Source organism: Vombatus ursinus, unplaced genomic scaffold, assembly GCF_900497805.2.
Source record: "Vombatus ursinus unplaced genomic scaffold, bare-nosed wombat genome assembly UNPS02014832.1, whole genome shotgun sequence".
Lineage (NCBI taxonomy): Eukaryota > Metazoa > Chordata > Mammalia > Diprotodontia > Vombatidae > Vombatus > Vombatus ursinus.
In genome coordinates this window covers 13,168,778-13,190,254 of record NW_020954610.1, presented here as the reverse complement: position 1 = coordinate 13,190,254, position 21,477 = coordinate 13,168,778, and the positions used below count along the sequence as shown (strand labels likewise).

Below are 21,477 nucleotides of genomic sequence, written 5' to 3'. Positions count from 1 at the left end.
GCCTTTTTTCCAGTTCTTCTAAAATTTCTCCAGTTCTTTCTCCAGGTTCTAGTGGCATCATTTTAATTGTATGGTTTTTCATTCTTCATTTAATGAGAAATCTCTACTCTTTTACATGTATTATAAAAGGTGTAGTTATTTCAAGTCATGATCTATTTCCACTCTCTGTTTGCCCTAAGATTCAGGCAATATATGAATATATGTTTTTATATATGTGGGGGTGGGTGTGGGTGTATCTATATAATCACTGTTCCATTTCCACTGAAAGAATACTCGTTTATGGTACATATTTTTTAACGTGTTTTGAGTAGTTACATTCTTCTTTTGTTCCACATCCCATAGGGACTTTAATAGGGGGGAAGGAGACACCAACTTTTTTATTTATTGGTGAATAGTAGAGATAACTACTTGTTTGAATTGTTGAGTGAAATGGCATGCACCTTGTTAAATTAATATAAATTTGGGTTTTGCTTTGTGAGGGCTTGTGGGTCCCAAAATTGTTTCAGAAACTGCTGGAATTGAAGACTGATGGTGAAATATGCCTCTTGCCTCTTGGAAGAAAAATGGTAGACCATAGTCATGGTGTGAGGCATGTATTTTCAGAACTGGCCAATGTGTTGATTTGCTTTTTTTGATTATATTTATTTGTTCCAAGGAAGGGAAATGCATTGGGAAGTGACAATGATATCTAAAAATGAAAATACAAATGAACTGAAAGGAACTACTGGAACCCATTTTTTTCTTCTTTCAAATTCCCATACCATTCTTATAAACAACTATTGAAGCACTGGTGTTCACTTTAGTTTTGGTACCACTGATTATAGTTTTTAAACAGAACAAATCCTCCACACTCAAGGATCTAGAGGGCCATGTGTGGCCTCGAGGCCTCAGATTCCCCATCCTTGGTTTAGAGGGTATTTTTTAGCTAGAACCATACAGAGAATTTATATTGTCTTCTGTTGACCAGTCATAGAACTTTACAAGTGAGAATATTACAGTATTGACAGAATTTTAGCATTTCTGAGTGGGAAGCGACCTCAGGAGCTATGTAGTACACCTTGCCTGATTAGTCGTGCCAGGAAGTTCATTTTGCTTTTGGACAGGACCAATTTATTAATATTTTTTTCCCCCTTATGTCTAGTTAAAATCCTTCCTAGAGCTATCATCTGGAATGAGGTAGAACAACTCTTCCACTTGATAGCACTTTACATACGAAGACAGTTACCAACTCCTTAAACGTTCCCATTTTTGGTTAAACATACTCAATTCCTTTAACCAGTCCCTTCTGTGGCATGGATTAAAGTCCTTTCACCATCCTGATCCTCTTCTCTTGGACATTTTCTGGCTTATCCATTCCTGAAATTGAAATGCTTTTCATTCATCCAGGTATATTCTAGATGTGCTCAGGACAGCAGTACAGTAGGGCATTCACCTTCTTTGTTCTGGATACCATATTTCTACTAATGCAGCCTAAAATCATATTAGGGTTTTTTTTTTAATCTGCCATATCACACTTACATTGAGCTCGAAGTCTACTAATATCCCCAGATCCTTTTCACATCAACTCTTCCCTAGCTATATTACCTCCATTCTGTACTATGCAGTTAATTTTTAAAGGTGTAAGTGGTAAAGACTTTATGTTCATTCCTATCTTCTTTTTTTTTATTAAATTAAGCTTATTCTGGCCTTCTAAAATCTTTTGGAATTCTAATTCTATCATATACTGTATTAGTTATCTCTAGGTTTTATGCCAATTGCTGATTTAACACACATATATGTTATCTATGCCTCCTTACAAGTCACTGGTGAAAATTTGAAAGGGAGAAGAGCCAATAGAACCTTATTGCATTCCTCTACAGACTTCTCCTCAGGTTTACACAAATCCATTAGTCACTACCTTTTGGGGCCAGTTTGGGGTTCAGTTAGTTCTAAGTATATTCAAGTATTGACATTTACAGCACATCTGCTTTTTTTCTTCAGAGGTAGTGTTAGATACTTGTGCACATTCTAACTGAAACTCATATTTGCTATACCTATAACATCTGGTTTAATTCTGTTTTAATTTTGTTTAATTTATTCCAATAATTTTGTTTAATTCATTCCAATAAGGTGGATCTTTCAGTTTAATAACCCTCCCCAAAAAGGGAATGAGGTTGATATTGATGGACACAACAATCACTTCTAGAATTTTGCCTGGAGTTTAAGTGAGGATCACTATTCTACAAGTGAAATTATACACTTTTGCTCTTCAAAAAAATGGAACATTTGCCCATCTTCAATTCTGGAGCACCTCTCCTGTTTTTCATAGTTTTTATTTTATTACCCTGGAATGTAATTTGCCTCGACCTGTTGACTTGAATTCACTGAAAACACCTGAGTACTCAGAATGCAATTTCTGCCTAGAACAAACAGGATTGGGTTGAAATAGTGGGAATCCTTTTATTTAGGTTCTCTCTTCCCATTATCCTACTTTCTGCCTTTCAGTAGGTGAACATTTAGTCTTTGTACTCTTTTAGCTTTTACCCATTTTGAAGACAGAGTGTATTACCATTAACTTGCCATTTCTCTAAGAAGATCTCACTGACTCTTTACTTGTTATGATCTTTCCCTTTGCAGAGCTTTAAATTTTCCCTAGTTGAAGGTATTTTATGAAACTTCTGAACTTGTAAAGCCATTAAACACGATTTTGTGATTTGGGTGTTCTATTCTGTTTTGAGAACCTTGGTTTTCTCATTTGTGTCTTTTCTTTGGATGAAAGGTAACCTGTGAGATTTCTTTGGTGTCAGAGGGCTTTCTGCCAGAAGATGGCAGTGGCTGCATCGTGGGTGTCCAGGACCTGCTAGATCAAGAGTCTGTGTGTGTGGCTACGGCTTCGGGAGATGTTCTGCTCTGTAATCTCAGCACGAGCCAGGTAAAAGGAAGTGGAATAAATATCTGCAGGTAACCTGAAAAGTGTCCTAATGTGTCCTGTGTTTACAGTAAAGATCTTGATTTGAATCAATTACGATATTCTTGGGAGTATATTTTTTAGAAGTTAAATGTCACTGTATTCCATATTGTGACCTCATACTCAATGGAGTTGCTATCCTGGCTCTGGCAGTGTTTAGACGCAGGGGTGGGGAACCTGTGGCCTCAAGGCCACGTGCGGCCTTCTAGGTCCCTGGGTGTGGCCTTTTGACTGAATCCAAGTTTTACAGAACAGATCTCCTATACTTGAGCACCTAGAAGGCCACATGTGGCCTCGAGGCCACAGGTTCCCCATCCTGGGTTTAGAGGGTATTTTTTAGCTAGAACCATACAGAGAATTTCTTCTGTTGACCAATCATAGAACTTTACAAGTGAGAATATTACAGTATTGACAAGAGCTATGCCATGTGCTTTTATGTAGGTTGACTATTTCCAGAAAATGTGATCCTAAATTGCAATTGTTTTTAGGTCTGAATTTATTCATTTCTTTTAAACACCTAATGTGACTTACTTTTTTTTTTTTGTCATGAATGCATCAGTGCTACAAAGTATTAAGACTAATGGGGTAAAGGTAGCTTCTAAACTCACTTCATCTTCCTTTATTCTCAGATTGTTGATGTAGTAAACTTTCTTTTTGTGTATATATGGATTCCCCCTCCCTTTTTTTTTTTTTTTTTTTTACTAACAGTGTATCCAGATTAGTGACCTGGCTTCCCTAATTCTTTTTGCTGTCTTGTCTTTCTGTCTCTTACATCAGCTATATAAATTATCCATGATAAATCTTTCAGATCATTTTATGATCAAAAGTGTATTGGATTTCAAATTTTGTTTAATTCATTCCAATAAGCATTTATTAGGGGCCTGTTAGACATTTGTATTAAGAATACAAAGACAAAAATAAAAGAGTCCTTGTCTTCATGGAGTTTATATTCTCGCAGGGAGAGAGAGGGAATGAGGAACTAATATGTACTTAAATAAATAAATACAAAATAATATTGATGTTGGGGAAAAGCCCAAACAGTTGAGGGTGGGATGGAGTTAGGAAAAGCCTCAAGTAGCAGGTGTCACCTGAGCCAAACCTTGTAGGCATCTAGGGATTTCAAGAGGCTGAGATGAGAAATGGAACATCCCAGGAATGAGGGACAACTTCCACAAAAGCATGGAGGCAGGAGGAGCAATTCTGTGTACAAGGTACAGTAAGTAGGCCTGTTGAGATAGAATGGAGAGCTTTTGGAATCAGCTCAGAAACATAGATTAGAGCCATCTTGGACAGCTTGTATTATTTATTCCTTTATTTTAAAAAAAAATTGGGTATGGTGCTTAAGGGTTTTTTGGTTGTTATTTTGATTCAGGGCTAGGAAATTTAAATAATCACTCAGTTGCTCCTAGTTTCTGGTCATTTGAACTTCAGCATTTCACTTTTCTTTTCCCATGTGTGTTTCAGCTGGAGTGTGTTGGGAGTGTTGCCAGTGGTTTGTCTGTCATGAGTTGGAGTCCAGACCAGGAGCTTGTTCTTCTTGTTACAGGTTGAGTTGTCACAGTTTACACTGACCCTCTCATAAAGTATTCTAGCTCAATCTGTTGGATCTTCAAGCTGTTTCTTTAAAAAAATATATCAGAAGGAAGACTTTTGGGGGAAAAGTAATAGAGCATCATAGTCTAGAGGGAATCTCGTTTGTGTCCTTAGAGTTTATAGCACAGTATACTGCTAAAACCTTATTTTCTAAGTTTGTAGAAAGGGAAAGCAAGGTTATAAAATATTTAAGTGGATGAGAATGCAGTGTATTTTTCTAGTAGAATCACTGTTGGTAAATCTCAAGATGCTATTTGTTCTTAACAGTTAACATCATTAAGTTAAGCTTAATCCTATATACCTAGTCTAGTATTTAAGATCTAGGAATTTTGAGATGCCAGAGTGAAAGATACACCCTTATCAACAATTTTTTTAAAAAGTTTTATTTTTCTTTTTCATATCTGTCTGTATCCCTAATAATTGTGTCTGTAAATAGATAACTTTTAATAATCTATTACTGGCTTCCCAAGTATTCTTTAATGAGTAGTAGTAGTCAATATTCATGGAACAGAATTGTGATTACTAATGGAATTACAGGGATGAGGGCATGTGTGTGCACCCAAATATACATATGAGCGCTGGCACTGACAAGCTAATGAATGAAAGGAAATATTAGGATATATTTTGAGTTCTGAGAAAGGACAGCTTAGTATAGTGGATAGAGAGCCAACCTCAAAACCAGAAAGAGCTGGCTTCTGGTCTCATCTTGGATACCTGCTGATCTCTAAGTGCTCTAGTCACCTCTAAAAGTATCAGTTAACCTTTTTTAGTAGAGGGATCTCTTCACTTGGGAGTGCTGTGTTTCAGTGAAATCACAGATCTAGTTTCCTATCCTTTTGAGTACTAAACATTTGCTTTGGGGAATAAATATTGTCTTTAGGGAGTAGCAAAAACTTGGGAAACAAAAAAATTTTTTTTTTCTTTTCCCCACAGGCCAGCAGACCTTAATTTTGATGACCAAAGACTTTGAACCGATCATTGAAAGGCAGATCCATCAAGATGATTTTGGAGAAAGTGAGTAAAAGTCTAACTTTGAAATACCATTTGATCTAATACTTTTAATTTTAAAGTTGGGCACTAATGCCTTTGTTTTATTATAAGCAAATAACTACATGGTACATGAATATCAAATTGATGACTGAGCACGTGTGAACAGACATTTGTCAGTGACTTAGAGACAGGGTCCTTCTTTGGAAACTTATCTCCTCATTCACTCCTCCCCAGGAGAAGGCTCAGAGTTGGCTTCTGGGGCAGAAGCCCAAGGGAGGGAGAGAATTTGCAACTGAAAATAAAATTGAATTAAAGTTTTAAAAAAAAATCAAGAAAATTGAATGGCAGCTGGTGAGTTAGAAGTTTGGAAATGGTAAATTTCATTTTTATCTTTTCCAGTAATTTGCTCTTTGTTCATGGATACATAATTTTAAAAAATGCTCACTTGTGGTGTAAGATAAAATTACTGACCTACCTTACTGGGAAGATTGTTAGATGAATCTCTAAAATAAGTTTTAAAGAACAGGAGATAGAAAATGCTTCTTTAAATTCTTCATAGTAATAGGTATGCATATTAAGAAACAAGGTATTTCAGATGAATTACTTTGAGTCAATTAAATGAAAATTCTAAAAACTCAAGTAATTGCTGATTAGTAGCTTACACAGGAAATAATGGAAGTTTTTGTTGTAATTTATTCAGCTTAATTGTTTTATCTTTCATGTTTTCAAATTTAATCTCTAGGTAAATTTATCACTGTTGGATGGGGGAAAAAGGAGACTCAGTTCCATGGATCAGAAGGCAAACAAGCCGCACATCGCAAGCAAATGGTAATGCCTTTCTGTATGATAACATCTTTCAGTTAAAAAGGGGATAGTTATGAACATACAAAGATGATTTCTTTTCTAAGTTATTTCTTTAATTTAAGTGTACTGGTCAGACCCAAAAGAATGAATTCCTGGGAGTGATAAGCGTATAGTAGTAACAGATATGTTTAATAAATATAGAAGTATTTTATGAAAATCCCAGGTATCCAGCTAATGATGGTAAATGATTTGATCTTTATGTAGTGTAATAAAAGTTCAGTTCTCTGGAGCTAGTGGAACCCCTGAGACAATGAGTCTTGTCATGTTAAGTTTTCTCTAGATAATTGAAGTTAAACCTTTTTAAGGATCAGAATTTTAATAGGATGTTTGTAGCTATGTTGCATTTAACAGGCATTTTTTTTGGCATCTTGAATTTAAATACTATTCTTTCTCACTTGTATAAAGTTTGTTGACAAGGAATGTTCCTCTTCCTGTTCAGAATTTGTATTATTAATTTACTCCAAAGCCTATAGAGTGTTCACCATTAAAAACATAGTGAAGGGAAAAGAGCAATAGACTAAAGAGTCTGGAGCCTTGGTTTCTAGCGTTTGCTCTGCTACCAACCCACTGTGTGACCTTGGGCAAGTCATTTAACCTTTGGGGGCGTCAGTTTGCTTGGGGAAGTTTTACTAGATGATTTCTAATTGCTGTTTAAAGTTTTAGCAGTCTCTGATGACACTTCTGAATGTATTTGCCACACTCTGACCATAGTTTTTGTAACCATTCTTGGATTGTTTGACTTTGAACAGAATTCCAAGACAAAAACAACCTGAGAATTGTATCTTGCATATTAAAAAAAGATCAGACTTTTATTTTAACTATGTGTTAAACATCATTCTAAAAACTGGTTTTATAAATATAAGCAAAACAGTCCCTGATTTCAAGGCACTGAAATTCTAATGGGGGAAGACAATACATAAAGGGGCATGGGAAGCGGGGCAGTGGCTGGAGCTACTGAAACCTGGTTTTCTGCAAAATAAAGTGAAAGCTTACTTGTCACCAGAGTGGATGAAACCAGATCAGAGTTTGGAGTTCCAGTAGGAGTGAAAGAAGATGATGGTCTAAGAGTAGACAAAATTCTGGATCAACTTTCTCCTGAAATCCTATTTGTAATAACTTTGTGTTGTAAATAACTACTTGGCCCATCAGTCATTACGATAATATTGAAGGGCAGGAAGGCAGTAAAAAATATTCCTAGAAATAATCTTCTGTGGCCTAGCCATACCACATCTAAAACTATATTATGAAGTAGCAGTCATCAAAACTACTTGGTACTGGCTCAGAAATACAGTGGTAGATCAGTGAAATAGTTTCAGTACACAAGATACTGTAGCAAGGAGCAACTAGGTGACACAGTGGATAGAGCACCGGCCCTGGATTCAGGAGGACCTGAGTTCAAATCTGGCCTCAGACACATGACACTTTCTAGCTGTGTGACCCTGGGCAAGTCATTTAACCCCACTGCCTAGCAAAAACAAAAAAAAGGTACTGTAGTAAATGACTATAGTAATCTACTGTTTGATAAACCCAGACTCCAGCTTCTGGGATGAGAATTTCTGTTTAACAAAAACCACTGCGAAAACTGGAAAATAATATGGCAGAAAGTAGGCATAGGCCAACATTTCACATCCTATACCAAGATAAAGTCAAAATGGGTACATAATTTAGACATAAGAGATGATGCCATAAGCAAATTAGGAGAGCAAGGAATAGTTTACCTGTCAGATCTATGGAGAAGGGACAAATTTATGACCAAACGAGAGAGAGAGAACATTATGAAATGGAAAATGGATAATTTTGATTGCATTAAATTAAAAAAGTTTTTGTATAAACAAAACCAATGCAATCAAGATTAAATGGAAAGCAGAAAGCTGGGAAACAATTTTTACAGCCATAAGGCTTCATTTCTAAAATTTATAGAGAATGGAATCAAAATTATAAGAATACAAGTCATTCTCCAGTTGATAAATGTTCAAAGGATATGAACAGGTAGTTTTCAGTGGAAGAAATTAAAGCTAGCTATAATCATGAAAAAAATGCTCTAAATCACTGTTGATTAGAGAAATGCAAATTAAAAAGACTCAGAGGTACCACATTACACTGGTCAGATTGGCTATTGTGACAGAAAAGGAATGATAAATGTTGGAGAAGATGTGGGAAAATTGGAACACTAATGCATTGTTGGTGGAGTTGTGAACTGAGCCAACCATTCTGGAGAGCAATTTGGAATTATGCCTAGAGGGCAACCAAACAGTACATACTTTTTGATCCTGATCCAGCAATACCACTACTAGGTCTGTATCCCGAAGAGATGAAAAAGGGAAAAGGACCCACATGTACAAAAATATAGCAGCTCTTTTTGTGGTGGCCAAGAATTGGAAATTGAAGGGATGGCCATCAGTTGAGGAATGACTGAACAAGTTGTGGTATGTGATTATGATGGAATATTATTATACTATAAGAAATGATGAGCAAAATGCTCTCAGAAAAACCTAGAAAGAAATGTATGGACTGATTCAAAGTGAAATGTATGGTTTACAAAGTAACAGCAATGTTATAAGATGATCAGCTGTGAATGACCTAACTATTCTCAGCAATACAATGATCCAAGACAACTCTGAAGGACTTATGATGGAAAATGCTATCCATCCCCAGACAAAGAACTGATGGTGTCTGAATGCAGATTGAAGCATACTTTTTTTAAACTTTTTTTTTGAGTTTTTTTTTGGTCTATGTTTTCTTTCACAACATGACTATTAAGGATATATTTTGTATGACTACACATGTATTACTATATCAAACTGTTTACCTTCTCAGTGAGGAGGAGTGGGGAGGAAGGAAGGGAGAGAATTTGGAACTCAGAGTTTTAAAAACAAATGTTAAAAATTGTTTTTACATGTAACTGGGAAAAAATAAAAAGAAAATACTGAGGAAAAAAAAGAAAGGAAAGAGTAAGCAGACAGATTTCAGGAAAACCTGGAAAGATTTACATGAACTGATGCTTTGTGAAGTGAGCAGAACCAGGAGAACATTGTACATAGCAACAACAACATTGTGTGGTGATTAACTATGATAGACTTAGCTCTTCTCAGCAATACGATGATCTAAAACAATTCCGAAAGTGATGGAAAATGCTAACTGCCTCCAGAGAAAGAACCATGGAGTCAGTGCAGATTGAAGCATGCTATTTTCACTTTTTTTTCTTTCTTGTGGTATTTCCCTTTTGTTCAGATTCCTCTTTCATAACTTGACTAACGTGGAAGTATGTTTAACGTGATTGTATATGTATAACATCAGATTGCTTGCTATCTTGGGAAGGGGTAGTAGGGAGGGAGGGAGAAAAATATGGAACTCAAAATTTTGTGAAAATGAATATTGAAAATTATCTTTATATGTAATTGGAAAAATACTATTAAGAAAAAAATGAGAAATAATCTACTTCCTTAGAATGAAATCTTTAAGTGTCTCTAGCAACAGAATTGTTCTTCTTGTTTCAAGTAAGCCCGTGGTCCTGAAATGATCTTTCACTAAATGTATGCAAAACTGTTAAAAATAGTTTGATTATCTATGCATTAATTGATCTGTATACAGGAGATAAATGTATGATGCCTTTATGATAGTGAATTTTTCAATTTTCAGTGAAGTTTTTTTTTTATCATTTGTGTATAAGTTCAGGCAAAAGCAATCTGCTTAAATGTGAGGCACACATAATTTACAAATACTCACTGGGTAAAAGTAGACAAGTTTTACCATCTTTCTAAAATTGACTATACTCAAATGAGTTATCTGGGAAAAACCACATAATTCTTTGGCCACATGATTTGTTGAATTTTTTTTCATCAGCTGTATCTGGCCTTCTTATGCCATGTCTTAGTTTGAAGTAGCAGTGTCACCCTTCAGAAAATAGACACAGCTTATCTGACTGTTCATAAAATATTTCTGTTTTTTAATAAACATTGGGCTAGAAGTAGGGGTACCTTCAGATTTTTGTCTTCGAAAAACACTTGCATGCAAGTTGATTTAAGTTCTCTAATTTAGTTGTGTGTTATATGGCACAGCTTTATATTTAGGTTACTCAGAATCTGCAAAGAAAATTTTAACAAGCTACACATTCTAAGCCATGGAGATTCACAATATTTTAGCAATCATCAACATTTTCTTGTGCTTCATTTTTTTTAATCATATGCAGGTATCCATTTTATGTTTTAAGGTTAATGCAACCTTTTCGTACTTCTCCGCTTAATCTTTGACTTAACACCAGTCAGTCATAGCCCTCCTGTACTGCTGAGTCAGTGAACTGACCTGCTGTGGGAGGCAGTTTGTCACAGTGTATAGAATATTGATGTGGAGTCAGGGAGACTTGAGTTTGTAAACCACCTCAGCTGCTTACTAACTGTGTGACCCTGGACAAGTCATTTAACCTGTCAGCCTATTTCTTCATTGGTAAAATGAGGATGATAATAGCACCTACCTCACAGGATTATTTGAGAAACAAATGAGATGACACATGTAAAATGTTTTGCATAAAATGCTTTAAGGTGCTGTATAAGTAAGTTATTAAATATTATTATGACTCATTGAAGAGTCTTGTCAGTGTTCCATTATTGTTAGATGTTCGGGGTCTTCTGCTTCATTGCCAAAGAAGTAGTTGGGGATCTGTTTGTTTCCTTTTACAGGGACCCACCACTTCTAAGTATATACTGGTTATAAAGCCTGATGGATCAAGAGATATTTTTGATAGTTGACCTCCAGGCAGTTAGGGTTTTATGCTACATAAAAATATTTTATTTTTAATAACCAGAGACCCTTTTATGGGAGGGGACATACATTGTTTCAGGTATTTATTCATTTATTTATTTATTTTTGTGAGGCAGTTGGGGTTAAGTGACTTGCCCAGGGTCACACAGTTAGTGAGTGTTATGTGTCTGAGATCAGATTTGGACTCAGGTCCTCCTGACTCCAGAGCCGATGCTCTATCCACTGTGCCACCTAGCTGCCCCTGTTTCAGGTATTTAGATGATGTTTCTGTTTCTCTTTTTCTCTTCTCCACTCAGAATGAGCAGCCCGCTTTGCCCTGGGATGATCATAGACCCCAAGTTACCTGGAGAGGGGATGGGCAGTTTTTTGCTGTGAGTGCTGTTTGCCCAGAGACAGGTATGGAGATGAACTGCTTCCATAAGTATTCTTTTTAAAATTTAATCTTATTAGTAAGTTCAAGACATTGTCTCTCATTTCATTGTGGGATAATTTTTTCCAATTGTAAACTTGAGGGTTACATTTATAAATGCCAGAGAATTAAAGAATCTAATTGATGAAAGGAGAATCAGAAGGTCCAAAAGTCTTGATCCAAAGTCTTAATGAAAGAGCCCATCTTTTTTTTTTTACATAGATTTTTTTTTAATAATGCAGATTTCTTTCAGTAAAGTCAAATTTGCAAAATGTGAATTTATGGAAAGCAATAATTGTCTATATAAAAAACTGTTGATACTAAGGCTTTCAAATATATAACAGATTTTGTATTTTGCCTTTTCAATGTAATAAATGCTGACACATTTTTAAAGAATTTTATTTTCTATGATATTTCTATAAATATCTCAAATATCTATTGCAGGAAATGAAATATACTAAATTTACTAGCCACTTAACAGAATTAAAATTGGAAGTATTTTCCCTTTCTTTTCTAGGAGACAAAATAAAATATTTTGATTACACTACTGTCTTTGGAAGGATAAATCATGTTCCTTAAGGATTTTTAGGACTTAGTGTTAGATTACTTTTTTTTTTTGCCTCCTAGCCTACTTTTTAATAATAAGTCATTAAGGTTTAAAATTATTTAATGTTGTTTGGGTATTTTATAGTGGATGGCACGGTGGATGAATGAGCCCTTCTACAGCACCTTTCATTTTGGTCATCTAAATTCTCATCGACTATTTAGGAGCTTACTACTTTTCAAGACAGCCAGATTTAGGCAACTCTGATTATTATAGAATGCTTCCTGAAGAATGAAGCCAAAACCTTTCCTCTATATTCTACCCATTGGACCTAGTTCTTCACTGTGGAGATAACAATATGTGATCTCTATGCTATATGATCTTCCTTTACACATATATAAAGGGCTATTACCTCTCCCCCACGGCTTCTCTCTTCCTAGTTAAATAATGATTGATTCATTGAACAATTATTTATTGAGCAGCTACTGTATATAAAACACTACTTAGCACTGTGAGGGATGCACAGATATATAACATAACACTCTTGCCCCCAAGAATTTTCCTTCAGCTGTATGTTACATGACATGGTTTCAAGGCTGCCCTTCCTATTCATTATTTTGGCAAAGACCCATATAAAGTGTGGTGACTCAGAAAAGTAGGTACTTTCTTCCCGAACTCCCTGGCTTATTTCCCTTAAGTTACTAATACATTTTAGTTTCTCAGTAACTTAATATTAGAAACTTGTTTCCTCTCTGTCTTCCTAGTGAGGATTTGTCCTAAAGACATAATGTTCATGTCATCATCCTTTTCAAGAGATATAATTCTTGGACAGACTTTGCCCTTTTTTTTTTAGCTTATTTTTTCTTTTGAATACAAAATTTGAACCAGCCCCATTGAGAAACAGAAGTGATCCAAAATGGAACAGACTCTGAATTCTAAAAGGCTTGAGGATCTAGCAGAGAGGTGTGAATCTATTTGTGTGTAAACTTATATAGGACAGTTCATCTTGGACTTTTCATTTATAAAGGAATTCCTCAAAAAGTTGCTGAATTGACAGTAAATTGTAGCTTCCCTTCATTTCCTTGATTCCCACCCTTACCCTCTTCCATTCTTCTTTAAATATTGATTCACTGTTTTTCAAACCATTTACTCTATAGGGGCTCGCAAAATCAGAGTATGGAACAGAGAGCTTGTTTTACAGTCAACCAGCGAGCCTGTTGCCGGACTAGGACAAGCACTGGCATGGAAGTAAGTGGAGAAGAATACTGCTTTGTTTGCTAGCTCATGGTTACTTCAAGACCTTGACATTTCTTTTTCTGGACTCTCTTAAAACTCTGGTGAGAATGGAATTTCAATGCTGCTAGATTTTTATGTATTCTTTGTAGTTTGTCTTTGATAAGGTCTGACCTCACTGCTGTTTGTAGATCTCATTTGTGTAAAGGTCAAAGACTTGCTTTTGATTTTCAGTTCTCCATCAGAAATGAGTCTTGAAAAAGATTTTTCTGTTTGCTATTTCATCTCTTTGTATACTTGAATCTCTTATATAAGTTCTCTAAACAATCTAGTTCCTGGTCATGAAAGAGCTCCTTAGAAGTACCATCAGTTGAGATAATATATAGGATGTTCCAGAAGTCTTAGTGCAGTTTTAAGCGTTTATATTTTATATCAAGTACTTTGCAAACCTTTAAGAGCTATGTAAGTGTTAACTTATCGTAACTATAACTTATGTAACATTTGGACTTCCAGCTATCCAAAATTTGTTTCTGCTGCCTTGCTTATTCTCTTTTTTAAAAAAAATTTTTTTTAGGCAATTGGGGTTAAGTGACTTGCCCAGGGTCACACAGCTAGTAAGTGTCAAGTGTTTGGTCTGAGGCTGGATTTGAACTCAGGTCCTCCTGACTTCAGGGCTGGCACTCTATCCGCTGCACCACCTAGCTGCCCCTCTTATTCTTAGATGACAATAGAAGGAGCAACTTAAATTTTAGTTCTAGCCACTTTACCTCAGAGGTGTCAAACAAGTGGCTCTTGGGCCACAATGTGTTTTTCTGATGTGACCCACATGTATTCTTATGTTTGGTTAATGGCCACTGTTTCTTTCTGTGCTCAACACCACTGCTTAACCTCATTCTGTGAAGCAAATTTAAGTAGAGATTGAACTAACATTTGTAGAAGATTTACTTTTAAACTACATTGTTTTGGTCATACTCTTATCACAAAATATGGAATTGTACAATATGCCATATACACCTTTCACAAGAAATGAGTGAGAATATCTCATTAGACAGCAGAATAGATTTTAAAAAATCAGCGATTTTGTTTTGATCACATAAAATTGAAGAACTTTGACATGAATAAAATTAATGCAACTATTATAAGAAAGGAAGTGATCCACTGAGATGAAAATCTTTATATCATTATCTCTGATAAGGGGTAGATATCTAAAATTTGTAGGAGCTAACAGGAGTATATAAGACCCAAATACAGAAATGGTCAAAAGATATCAACATGCAATTTTCAAAGAAAGAATTGCAGACTATTAACAGGAAAAGATGCTTCACATTGCTAATAATAAGAGAAATGCAAAAGAAGACAAACTCTGATGTTTTACTTCACAACCGATGATGACAGAGGATGGGATTAGTCAATGGAGATGGGGAACAAAAAGCATATTGTTATAGTATTTTATATACTGTTTTGAGCATAGAACAAGTAGTCCAAACCATTCTGGAAAGCAGTTTTAAGTTATTCAAATAAACTAAAACATCCACACAGCCTTCAGTTACACATCTCATTTATTATGTTTAAAGGAAAAGCAAGCAACTTACAATAAGAGATTCACAATTTTATATACAGTTCTCTTTTTCTATTAATGTATATGGAAATTATCATAGGAAGGAGTAATTGAAACAAGGAAAATTCTGAGCTGATTATTTTAAGAACTCTCAAGGAATGAATGTAGCTTCTACTTATTGGGAAATCTAGTGAGAGTATGATTTATAAGAGTGGTAAATCTTTAATGGTTGTAAAAGAGACGAGGAATATTTTGGACCCACTACTAAAGAAGTGAAGTCATTTAACATGGAGATTTTATGGAAATTTTAAACTTTTTAAACATTAATATCACTTCCTTTCATCCCACTTTTCTCTGAAATAGTACCTTTTCTTTTAACAAAGTGCAATGAAGAAAAATACTAATTGGCAATGTCTGATAAAGGATGCTTCATCCCATACCTATAGTTCACTGTTTCTCTGCCAAGAAGAGGAAGGCATGCTTTACACTCCATTCTCTGAAGTTGTGATGGTTTGCTGCATTAATAAGAGTTATGATGCCTTTGGATGTTGTTTTCCCTTCTTGTGCTTATTATGTAAATTATTATCCTAGTTCTGCTTATTTTGCAGACCCTTTTGGGGACCCTTTTTACTTCTACTTTCTCTTGCTTTTGAAAAAAAAATCTCTTGGCCTTACTGAAATATTCTTTTGGTTTGCTTTAAGGCCTTCTGGTAGTTTGATTGCATCTACACAGAATAAACCTAACCAGCATGATGTTGTGTTTTTTGAAAAAAATGGACTTCTTCATGGAGATTTTATACTTCCTTTCCAGAAAGGTCAGGTAAAGGTAAGTGAGTAGGTCCATGATGAATCAATATTAAGCTTGCCATGTTGAGCAAACTTTCTGTAGCTGTGGGAAAGCTTTATGATTGTCTTTGGTATAAAAGGAGAAGTCTTATTAACTGATATTAATTAAATTAATTATTAATAAACACACAAGTTCTTAATAAGGAAAATCAATCAGTTATAGCTGGCATTTCATTCAGCAATCATTTTTTAAGCACTTTCTTTATGTAATACACTACACGATTCTTTTCTTCAAAAAAAAAGAGAGAATTGCTTTTGCAAAGTAAATTTAAAAAGCAAGGTGTGTCCCCTTCTTGATTGTGTTGAGAGGGATAAGTTTAATTTTTGCCTTTTTTAATGGGTCTGATATCATGGCTTGATAGATAGAGTTGCTTTTGAATTCGTTTGGATGTCTATTAAATATTTGTTGAATTCAGAATCCTTTCTTTTGATTATTATGAATTCTTTCTCATAGAAAGAATCATGCTTATATCTGATAGAGATAGACTGCATAACAAGTACAGCTGCTCTTTTGGCGGTTCCCTGCATTTTTTCATCTTTTTCATCTCAGCACTTAGTTGCCTTTGTACTGACTATTTGCTATACCTGGAGCAAATCAAGTCAGTAAGGATTTTGTTAAGGCCTCCTATGTGCCAGTAACTGAGCTAAGCCTGAGATTGTGCTTCCTCCTTAAATCTCTCTCTTCCTATGGCAAAGTACAAGAACTGTCTTCTGCATAAAGTCTTTCCTGATTCCCCTAACGACTAGGGCCCCCACTCCTTCACAGACTACTTTGTACCTCACTACTTTGTATATATTTGTATTTGTTCACTTTATATTTATGCTGTATATATTCATATAAGTAATCGATGTCTCCCCATTAGAATGTAAGCCTCTTGCGGTAAGGATTGTTTTATTCCTTGTACTTCAGGGCCTGACATATGTTTGTTGTTCTGTCATGACTAACTCTTTGTGACTGTGGACCAACTGTCTGGAGTTTTCTTGGCAAAGATACTGGAGTGATTTGCCATTTCTTTCTCCGGTCTTGTGCAGGCAGGGATTAAGTGCCTTACCCAGGATCATGCAGCTAGTAAGTGTCTGAGGTCAGATTTGAACTCTGGTCTTTCTGACTCCCGGCCCAGGGCTCTACCCACTGCACCACCTGGCTGTCCTACCTGCTATATAGTGCGTGCTTAATGAATGCTCACTCACTGGTTAAAATGCAGACTTTATGAGTAAGCTGGTGCTGAGTAGGTTAGTTGACTTCTCTCGAGAATTAATCTTGAGGTTGGACTCATTCAAAACTGTTTGGTTTAAGCAGACTTTGAGGAGTTGTGAAGTGCGTGGGACTGGGTGTGGGACACAGTCCCTTAACCTGGAGCTCAGAGTTTTATACTTAAAACAAGAGAGAGACGGATGCATACAGACATTCTTTTCTGAGCTCTTCAGCATAGTTTGTTCACTGTTTCAGACACTTCAAATGCAATTCTGAAAAACATCTGTTAATATATAATCTTACTCTCTTCTTTGAATATGGGAAAATTCATTGATGTTTGACAAGTTTATAACTTTTTTTTTTAAAGAAAACCTTATCACATCTCCACCATGGGTGCCTGTTGTTAAAAACATGACTCTTATTGAACATAAACATTGAATAAATGTCAAATTGAATATGTTTGTTTGAACTGATTTTTTGTCCCTTTTAGATGTAAATGGTTTTGCTCCTCTGGCGGAGAGAGATGGATTGTTGAAATGTGATATGTCCTCTATCACCCCCGATTTTCCCTGAAATAAAGTTATATTGGAGATGAATGAACTGTATTAGAAAATGGGAGTCTGTGTAGGGAGAGAAATTTGTTGTGTTTTATTGTTAATTTTACAAGACAATCACCTCATTACCAAGCTAATCACCAGTTAAAAATCAGATACCGCCTTTGAAAGCAACTTAGTCACCACTGAGGTATTATTTGAGATCTTGTCAGCTAAGCAGCCGATTAAGTTCTTGGAGCTCTTGATTTGTACAAAGGAGCAGAAACATTTCTAGCATCACTGAGTCTTTGGGTTTTGGAAACTTGAGTGAAAAGTCAGTGATAGTTAAAATACAATAACGACAGAATCTTTCTTACCAGGTAAATGAGCTGCTATGGAATTCAGATTCGACAGTCCTTGCACTTTGGCTGGAAGACCTTAACTTTGAAGAGAATGCAGGGCCAGCATCCTATGGTAAGATGGTGTAGAGTCACAGCTTTGCTTATCTTGAGTTTGGATAAAAATATTAGGATGGTAGGAAGGACAGGAGATCTCTTTTTTCATTCAGGGACTTCACAGTGCCTTTACTCTGTTCTACCATTTCCTTATTTTGTTTGTTTTTAATAATTATGCATGTGTATTTATGCAGACAGTTCTGTACATAAGTGGACCCTTCTGCAGACCTCTCTGTAAAGCAATTTTTATGTCATACAAATTTGCCCGTGGACATGGGGAAGGGAGGGATGTAGGAAGGCAAAAAAGAGGCTGAGCCAGTGGTGGGAGGGGGCCGGTACATGACTCAATAACATAAAGAACATTTGGGAGGCAGACACGTGACGGCCGATCGTAGACACAGATAGGAGAGGTCAGGTGACACACCAGGGAGGGGACAGACTTGATGAACAGAAGACAGACACGTGGCAGATGGACCTACTGGGGCAAAGGTCTCTTCTCTAGAGAGATCTTATGCTTGCCCCCAATCCAGCAGCTAGGCTGGGGAGGAGACAGGCTCTCTGCTCTTCCGTTCTTCTGCTTTTACTTGGAGGTTTTTTTGGGGGGATTTTTTTTTTGTTGTTGTTTTGTTTTGTTTTGTTGGTGGGGTAGTGGGAGGCTGTGGAGTGCCAAGGTGAGGGGCAGGAGAAAAGTTAGAGAGCATGGCACTGTGCAGTAAAGTTAACATTGGATTTTTTTGGATTGTGGATTTCTTTCAGAATTCTTTACATAATGTTAAATTTGCATAATGTGAATTTACATAAAGAAGAACTCTCTATGTAGGGAACTAAGTCAAATATACAAGAATAAGAACAGTTGATAAATGGTCAAAATAGACAGTTTTCAGAAAAAGAAAATAAAACTGTCAATAAGCTATCAATAGCCATATTAAAAAAAGTTCTTAAGTCACTAATAACTAGAGAAATGCAAATTAAAATAACTGAGGTACCAGCTCATATCCAATAGATTGGTTATTATAACAGAAAAAGAAAAATGGCAAGTGCTAAAGGGGATATGGGAAAATAGGCACACTAATACATTGTTGATGGAGCTATGAACTAGTGTAGTTATTCTAGAAAGCAATCTGGAACTGTGTCCACAAAGCTCTTAAGTTGTGCATGCCCTTTGACTCAGTGATACTGCTACTAAATCTGTACCCCGAAGAGGTCACAGAATGGAAAAGTACTCATACATATAAAAATAGTTATGGTAGCTTTTTTATTTTTATTTTTTGTGGTGGCAGAGATTGGAAACTGAGGGGATGCCCATCAATTGGAGAATGGCTGAACAAGTTACTGTATATGAATGAGATGAAATATTACTGTGTTATAAGCAATAAAGAGAATGGTTTCAGAAAAACCTGGGAAAACTTGTTTGAACTGAAGCGAAGTAAAATAGGCAGAACTAGGAGAACAGTGTAACAACAGTAATGTAAAAATAATCAATTTTGAAAGACTTATTAACTGATCAGCACAGTGATCAACCACTGTTCCTAAGAACTGGTGATGAAGCACCTATCCACCTCTGGATAGAGAGGTGATGGACTGAGGGCAGACTGAAGCCTTCCTCCTGTCTTCCTTCCCTCCCTCCCTCCCTTCCTACCTCCTTTTCTTCTTTTCTTCCTCTCTTCCTTCCTTCCTTCCTTCTTTTTTCATGACTATATGTTTGTAATGGGTTTTATTTTTCTTGTCATCTCAATGGGGAGGGGAGAGAGAGAATATGGAACAGAAAATAAATTCAAAATAAAATAAATAAATGCTTGTTCCTACCACCACTACCCTTTCTCTCTATGCCAAACTGTCTCTTGTTCATTAATTAACATGGCTCAACATGGTGATATTTACTTTAATAATATATAATTATTTTTCTCGAAGGATTCTTTTTGCTAATCCATGTTTCTTAGCCAGCTGAGTACTGAGTACAAGAATATGACCAAATTACTACTGTCTTGGCAGTGTACCTTAATTTCAAGCCAAGTACCTAGTACAGGGGTGGGGAACCTGCAGCCTCAAAACCACACGTGGCCCTCTAGGTCCTCAAGTGTGGCCCTTTGACTGAATCCAAACTTCACAGAACAAATCCCCTTGATAAAAGTATTTGTTATGGGGCAGCTAGGTGGTGCAGTGGATAGAGCACTGGCTCTAGAGTCAGGAGGACCTGAGTTCAAATCTGACCTCAGACACTTGACACTAACGTGTGACCCTGGGCAAGTCACTTAACCCCAATTGCCTCACCAAAAAAAGAAAAAGTATTTGTTCTGTAAAACTTGGACTCAGTCAGAAGGCTTCACCCAAGGATCTAGAAGACCATATGTGGCCTTGAGGATGCAGGTTCCCCACCCCTGACCTAGAATAAAAATCTTTTTGGTACTGAACTTACACATCTGAATATATAGTGATAGCAGTAAGTTCACAATTATATAAAGGGTAGGGTATTTTGTTAGTTATTTTTAAGGGCCATTTGCAGAATTTTGCCAAGGTATCTTCTGTAACTGTTACTCTGTGAACAGCCTTCCAAGAAAGAGCATCTTATGCCTTAGGATTATTTCTTTCTCTGAATTCCTGTTACCATGAAGTTCAAATCCAGGATAAAAGTAAGCATCTTTATGATTCCCCTTATTGATACCTGACATTTTCTTTCCATAGGAACCAGTTTTTTAAAGAAGTTATGATCTCTTGTTTTCTTCCCCCCCCCAACTGAACCCTCCCTGTTAACAAAAAAAAAAATAGCTAAGCAAAACTATTAGCATCGTGACTACTTCTGACCATATTCTACCCTAGTTGTCAATTTCTTGCTTTTTCAGGTCAAATGGCTAGAGAGCTGTTACTGCCTACACTTTCACACTCTTGCAAGTAATAGGAAGTTTAGTTAAGTCTGTATAGCTTTTAACAGCCCTGTTATTTTCTCCTATAGTTCAGCTGTGGACAGTTGGAAACTATCACTGGTACCTTAAACAAAATCTACACTTCAGTAATTACAAAAAGAGCAAGATTGTGTCCTTGACCTGGGACCCAGTGACTCCATACAGATTACATGTCCTTTGTCAAGGATGGCATTACCTCTGCTATGACTGGCACTGGAGTACAGACCGGAGTGCCGGAGAGAATGCATGTGACCTAGCAAGTGTGGCTGTCATTGACGGAGGTAAGTCTAATCAGGGAGAGCCAACATGCAAACAGTTATATACAAGGGTAAATTGGAGGTAATCTCAGAGGGAAAGCACTAGTGCAAAGGTGGTCTAGGAGAGGCTTCTTGAAAAGTCTGTAATGACTTGGGCTCAAAGAATCTATTCTAGATCTTTGTGATTGCTGTTATCTTAGATGTTTCTTTTATCAAGAGCCATCTCTTTCCTAATATTCTCTAGAGCAGAAATCTCAAACATACTGGGCTATGAGAACCAATAATTGGGAAATATTTAATAAAATAAATAAAAATAAAATAGAACATAGGTAATGTTAGTAGGTGATTTTAAAAAGCTCAGTATAGCAGTCTCTGGCAGAAACTAGGTATAGAGC

The 21,477-nt window shown here is 36.2% G+C and overlaps 1 protein-coding gene across 1 annotated transcript in view; it reads left to right on the top strand.

Moving 5' to 3' along the window:
* The window catches only part of LOC114025758 (elongator complex protein 1-like), a 67,870-nt gene that overhangs the window by 4,554 nt on the left and 41,839 nt on the right, over nucleotides 1-21,477 (top strand). The window contains exons 3-11 of the mRNA XM_027839249.1: nucleotides 2,759-2,911; nucleotides 4,412-4,493; nucleotides 5,474-5,554; nucleotides 6,273-6,358; nucleotides 11,449-11,548; nucleotides 13,263-13,353; nucleotides 15,599-15,722; nucleotides 17,851-17,944; nucleotides 20,876-21,106. Coding sequence (XP_027695050.1) covers nucleotides 2,759-2,911; nucleotides 4,412-4,493; nucleotides 5,474-5,554; nucleotides 6,273-6,358; nucleotides 11,449-11,548; nucleotides 13,263-13,353; nucleotides 15,599-15,722; nucleotides 17,851-17,944; nucleotides 20,876-21,106 — 1,042 coding nt within the window. The remainder of the gene's footprint in view (nucleotides 1-2,758; nucleotides 2,912-4,411; nucleotides 4,494-5,473; nucleotides 5,555-6,272; nucleotides 6,359-11,448; nucleotides 11,549-13,262; nucleotides 13,354-15,598; nucleotides 15,723-17,850; nucleotides 17,945-20,875; nucleotides 21,107-21,477) is intronic.